The sequence below is a fragment of the Eretmochelys imbricata genome, chromosome 3 (assembly GCF_965152235.1).
Source record: "Eretmochelys imbricata isolate rEreImb1 chromosome 3, rEreImb1.hap1, whole genome shotgun sequence".
Classification (NCBI taxonomy): Eukaryota; Metazoa; Chordata; order Testudines; family Cheloniidae; genus Eretmochelys; species Eretmochelys imbricata.
The window spans coordinates 201063890-201069889 of record NC_135574.1 but is presented as its reverse complement, the minus strand read 5'-3'; the positions used below and the strand labels follow the sequence as shown (position 1 = coordinate 201069889).

Here is a 6000-nt window from a genome sequence, read left to right as displayed (position 1 = left end):
ATAACTTGAAGCCATATAATAAAAGTCACTTAGCTGAACACTTATAGGCTAATTCCATAGTCTAGCAGGATTTAGCTGCAGTTTTGAAAACACAGACTGATGGATTTTCGAGTGTAATAGCAGAATGGGAGCTGTACACAAGAAAAAGGAAAAGAGTAATTTATGTACTGAATTGCCTTCTAACTCCTGCTATGTGGTGTATTCAGTACTTAACGGTAGGGTTAACTCACTTTCAGAAAAATTAAACAGAAAGAAAAGGCTAGAAGGTAATCTATAACAAGATTATAATTGTTAGAAATTTGATTATCATATGAATTATATACTACATTAAATATTTCAGTCTGGCTAGGTAGGGAACTTACCTTTTATATATAGTACTACTGTTATTTTCCTTTTTTTGGACTTTCATGTTGCATCACATATGTCACAATGCCAGGTTCTGGTGCATAGTCCTCTCTTTTTGTTTGGAAAATAGAATTGGACTTGATGTTAAACCACCCCCAGTGTATCAGCCCAAGGCTAGCTCCCATAACAATCAAAACTTTGTAGTTCTTCCAGATGGTTTTAAGGCCCATACTGGCATCTACCTATGTAAAGACAGTTGATCATTTTATTTTAAACATGTTCCAATAAATATTTCTCCCCAACCACTATAATAGCACAGTACAGCCAAACCTGAATGTTAACATTTTTAATTATATTGCAGCATGCCAAATGATTAAGAACAAAAAGTGACAGAAGGAAGCCTTGCTTAGTGAACTTTAAAATTGTCTTTAAAAATAACCTCAGTTCAGATACCTAAAAAGAAATGCTAATTGCTGTACTCGTTTCCCATGCAGTTATAAGCTATACTGGTATAATTACTTCCATTTTGTTGGGGTTGTGCTGCTTTAACTATACCAATTTTGTGTGTAAAACTTTTTTCTTTTTCAAAGAAGACTGAAAGGGTATACAACAGTATAAGATCTGCAAGGATCATAAGACTTTGCACTTATCATTCATAAATCTCAAAGCGCTTTTCAAAGGTTTTACAAAGGAAGAAACTGAGGCACATCAGCCCCAGTTCTGCAAACACATACACACCCATGTGAGTGTTGCAAGATCATGGTAACAGATACTAAAGGTATGTCTACACTATAAAAAAAACAAAACAAAAATCTCAAACCCAACAGCATTCACTCTCAGAGGCTGGGTCAACTGACTTGGGCTCATGCTATGTGGGTACAAAATAGTTGTGTACACATTCCCGCTTGGGCTCTGAAACCTGGTGAAGGGGATGGGTCTCAGGGCCTCGGTGGGAAAGTCTACATAGCTATTTTTACCTCCATAGTGTGAACCCAAATCACTTGATTCACACTCCAGGACTGGCTACTATGGGTTTTGGGTTTTCTTTGCAGAGAAGACACATCCTAAGTGACTTCCCGCAAGTGTCACTGCACCTCAGTGGCAGCTGGAAATAAAATCCAGGTCTCCCGAACCCAGATTTTAAGCTCTTAGTCGGGGTCTCATTATTTTTCAGTAATAAGCTTCTTGTGCTACATTTACTTCTGGGGGAATTCTGCACCACTGCAGACACACAGAATTCATGTGTCACGCAGAATTTTTTCCCCGCAAAAAATACATTGTCAGAAAGGTGCTGAAGTTACTCCTTTCACCCATCAGGGGCCGCTGTTGCACCAGAACAGAGCAGCCGCTCCCAGTGCAAGTAGCCCCAGCTGAGGACAGGAAAGAGAAAGAGGCTGCATTCCTCACAGCGCCCTGCCTATGGGGCCAGGTCAGGAGGCATGGGATATGGGGGACAGACAGCATGGGGCACATGGGGCTGCTGTGGGGTCACAGACTGGGGTTCAAAAGGTCTGGGGGGGACTGATTGGGGCAGGGGCTGAATGGGAGTGGGGGTGCAAGGACACAGAGGAAGGAAGGTGCAGGGGCACATGGCGAGGGTGTGGCTGAGTGAGGGTGCAAGGACTCATAGGGATGGGGAAAGGGTTGCAGGGCCACAGGGGAACAAGGGCAGATATGCCTGACTGAATGAAAGCACGCTAGGGTGTGAATGGTGGAGGCTCCCTAGCAATCCCTTCTCACCCCAAAAAAGCCTGTTCCATACTTTTCCCACCCACACCCAACAACTCTCCAAGTTCACACCAGGCTCCTTCCCAGCAATTACTCCCCTCTCCCCCAGCTCCTCGGTTACTCCTAACTCCCCCAAACCTTTGCACTGCTTCTGAGGGGTGTGGGAAATAAGTTTCTGTATTGTAGTTTAAATGAATTATTACTCAGAGTTCAGTATTAATATGTCTAGTAAGGAATTTATTCATCAAAAAACATTTCCTGAATCTTTTTTGTTGTCTTTATTGTTACAGATATAGTTGCCAAGAGGTATTTTGAAATAAATTACCAAAATAATTGAAACTGGCATGATTATATTGTTATTTTGACGAATAAAATATGCAGAATTTTAAAATATTGTGCACAGAATTTTTAATTTTTTTGGCACAGAATTCCCCCAGGAATATATATTGTACAAGATAATGGATTATTATTAGATAGGAACCTGAAAACAAAAATTATAGGGGCCCTGGTGTTTTTACTTTTTAACCCACTTTTCTGGGTGGTTTTTTTTTTTTGGGGGGGGGGGGAGGTTGAGTGGAGGGTAGAAAGAAAGTAGGGGGAGAGGTAAGCAGCAACTCTTCTGGAGTAGAAAGAGGTTTGATGGGTTGTTGTAAAATAAGCCTGACCCCTAGAACTAGTCAGATCTTTCCCCCACAATGTCCTAATATTTTCAAATACCTTGAAACACTCCAAGGCCAGATCTGCATTTGAAAAGGTCTGCTGGAATAGCTATTGCTGCAAACCCTCCTTGGGTAGATGCAGGAAAGAAGTACTTTGCCAATACAGTTTATATAAATTTGGCAAGCAAAATAAGCTATACAGTCCTAAGGCACTTTTATGCTGCTATAACTGCATCTACTGCAGGACTTTTGCAACTACAGAAATGTCATACACACTAAAATACACCCCTAATCAACATTGCTATATAGGAAAAAGTTTTATAGCGTAGAGCTGTTCTAAGACACAGATTGCATTATGACGGGCTCTGAGAATTGCTCAGGTATATAGTTAGTCTTCCTAACACTATACGTATGTCTATATGGTAGAAGGATCTGGTGCTGATAAACACCTCCTCTGTAAAACACTTTGAAATCTATACACGACAAGCACCACATGAGAGCTAAACATTACCATCACCATGACTAGAACTGATTAAAAATAATCCAACAATTTCTCAATTCCCCCTCCTCCATAACATTTCAAAACATGATAAAAATCAGCCAGGTCTACCAATGTGGGAAATGCTGCTGTAAACTCAAAAAGACAGGGAGTGGAAGGAAGGGCTGTGTTTCTAAATCTGTGCAGTTTAGCAACCCTTCTTGACTGTGTGTTTTGGCAGCTTGCCACAGACTACTTGACACTAGTGGGCATATGAGTGGTGGCGTGCATGCAAGATTTTCTTTGCTTTAGATTGTAATAAAACTTTCAGTGCCTAGTGACCCGATTGCCTTTTTTTGAATCCCAAGGGAGGTTACAATCTACTGGTTTGCAAAAGGCATTGGACTGGGATTCAGGAGACCTGGGTTGGATTTTGGCCTCAGGCACACAGGTCCTCTGTAACCCACTGTCTAGGGACTGCAGCTCAGGTGTGGGAAAGGAAACAAAAAAAACCCTGATAGGATATTGCACATACTGCAGTAATAGAGGCCATACAGTCCTACAGGTGGGTGGCTCCTAGGACTGGGACATCACTGGGGCTCTGAGGGGGCTCCAGGTTTTCTCTCATTCCCAAGTGCTTGCCTGGCTGGCTCTTGCTGATGGGCTCACGATTAACTATGAGGGTCAGAAAGGAATCCCCCCCCCCCCAGGTCAGATTGGCAGGGACGTTGGGGCTTTTCTGCCTTTCTCTGCAGCACATGTAGGTCATTTGCCAGTATCATCTGTGCACGTGACTGAATCAGTTCCCTGCCATGGGGGCGGGGGTGTTGGGACACTGGTGAGCCTTGTCCCTCCTATTCTCTGCCCATGGCCCCTAATGGCCTAGTCCCGTGTCAGGTTCAGCGGGCGGCCCGTGACACACGGGGGGTCAGAGCAGAGGCGCTGGTGACCCCCCCCCCCCGTGAATGGCAGGCTTGGGGCCCGCTCCCATTGACTTCACAGGGGCAGGATGTGACCCCAGAGAACAATCACTGCCCGCCCCCTACGAACAAATCAAGGCGGGGGCCGGGGCGAGGAAGAGAACCAGCCGCCTCCCTGTAACCCTCAGCCGGGTTCCCTCTACCCACTCCCAGGAGGCATCAGCCCCGCTCGGCCCCCCCGCATCCTCCTCACCTCCACTTGCACACCACCCGCCAACTCCCCCTCACGGGGCGACCAACCGGCAGCAGCCAACGCCTGCCGCGCGCGCGAGAAACACAGGGTCAGGGACCGTCCGAGAAGCCGGTGCAGGCCCCGTGCTAGGGAGAGGTAGTAGCCTGGCCAAACGCCTGTCTGACCACCCGGAGCTTCTCTCCTCCCGGAAATAGCCTAACGGGCATTTCAAAATTATTCCTACTCAGGAAAATGCCCGGACAACGGGAATTGTTTAAAACATGTCGTCAGATCCCTCAGGCATCTGCATAGGCACCTATCTAATCCACACCCTAACGGTCGGAGGAAGGCCAATTACATACGCTTTTTGTAATTCGTTTCTCCCGTGAGGGGGAATTATCGTCCCAAAGCCTCCCCATCCCTTTCCAATCGATTTAATTGGGTTAATTCGAATCTCCTCGCTTCCGTTGGACGTCCTCGGGTCATGTGACACCGGAGGGCCACTCCGGGAAATACCCGGATGTCTGTGCGCGGTTGCCATTCCAAGTGTAATGAAGGCATGGGGTTCTTTGGTCGCCATTTTGGACTGAGGCCAGGAGACGCCATATTGGATTGGGGCAGAGAGGCTCCATCGAGCGGCCATTTTGGATAGGGGCAGAGAAGCCGGTGGAGGCGACCGAGAGCGACACGCGCGGTGTGGGGTGGGGCTGGAGCGTGAGTATCTCCCCCCCCCCCCCGAACCCGTTTAGCTCGGGCGGGTATGGCCCTGTTTCTACGGCAATATAATCTACTCCCCCAATTAACACCCGCGCACCGCCAGGGGCCCCAGCCCCCGATGACCCCCCCCCCCCGCCTCTAGCTCTCGTCCATTCTGCGCACCCAGCCGTTGCCACTGCTTGGCTCAGTCCTGCCCCCTGCAGTGAATGGCCAATCCCTCACCTCTGGGCGCCGAGCCCTTTGCATTCACCCCCCCTTCCAAACTGCCACCCCCCCCGTGCTGTCTGTCCCCTTGGCATTCACCCTGCAAACTGCCCCCACTGCTAGGGCTGCTTGCCTCCGTCGCATACACCCCCCAAACCTGTCTCTGCTCCCTTTGCATTCACCCCCAAACCAACCCACTGCTAGTGTTGCCTGTCTCCTTTGTATCCCCCCCACCCCGCAAACTTCCCTGCTCCTTTTGCATTCAGCCCCAAACCAACCCACTGCTAGTGTTGCCTGTCCCCTTTGTATTCCCCCACCTGCAAGCTTCCCTGCTCCCTTTGCATTCACCCCCAAACCAGCCCACTGCTAGTGTTGCCTGTCACCTTTGTATTCCCCCACCCGCAAACTTCCCTGCTCCCTTTGCATTCACCCCCAAAGCAGCCCACTCCTAGTGTTGCCTGTCTCCTTTGTATTCCCCCACCTGCAAGCTTCCCTGCTCCCTTTGCATTCACCCCCAAACCAGCCCACTGCTAATGTTGCCTGTCCCCTTTGTATTCCCCCACCCGCAAACTTCCCTGCTCCCTTTGCATTCGCCCCCAAACCAGCCGACTGCTAGTGTTGCCTGTCCCCTTTGTATTCCCCCACCCTCAAACTTCCCTGCTCCCTTTGCGTTCACCCCCAAACCAACCCACCCCCAGTGCTGTCTGAATTATAATG

At 48.1% G+C, this 6000-nt stretch overlaps 2 protein-coding genes across 9 annotated transcripts in view; one reads left to right on the top strand and one right to left on the bottom strand.

Moving 5' to 3' along the window:
• Window positions 1–383: 383 nt before the first annotated feature.
• LOC144263242 (uncharacterized) lies at window positions 384–4834 on the bottom strand. Its single transcript, XM_077814095.1, has 2 exons — window positions 4725–4834; window positions 384–587 (listed from the first exon to the last, which is right to left on the bottom strand). The coding sequence occupies exons 1-2, from the start codon at window positions 4779–4781 to the stop codon at window positions 384–386; spliced, it is 261 nt and encodes an 86-aa protein (XP_077670221.1). The 5' UTR covers window positions 4782–4834.
• Window positions 4835–4963: 129 nt separating this feature from the next.
• Window positions 4964–6000, top strand: part of SLX4IP (SLX4 interacting protein) — a 138431-nt gene continuing 137394 nt past the window's right edge. For 5 of the 8 annotated variants that reach the window (XR_013345780.1, XR_013345779.1, XR_013345777.1 and 2 more), the window contains exon 1: window positions 4964–5076. The gene's annotated coding sequence lies outside the window, so the exon portion shown is untranslated. The other 3 variants (XM_077814087.1, XM_077814085.1, XM_077814084.1) reach the window with 3 other exon arrangements.

Excerpts from the sequence above, each read along its gene's own strand:
- LOC144263242 (XM_077814095.1), bottom strand. The coding sequence starts at position 4,781 with ATGGGGAGGCTTTGGGACGATAATTCCCCCTCACGGGAGAAACGAATT. Across the intron at positions 588-4,724 it reads AGAAACGAATTACAAAAAGC|GTAGATGCCAGTATGGGCCT; the intron begins GTATGTAATTGG and ends GTCTTTACATAG.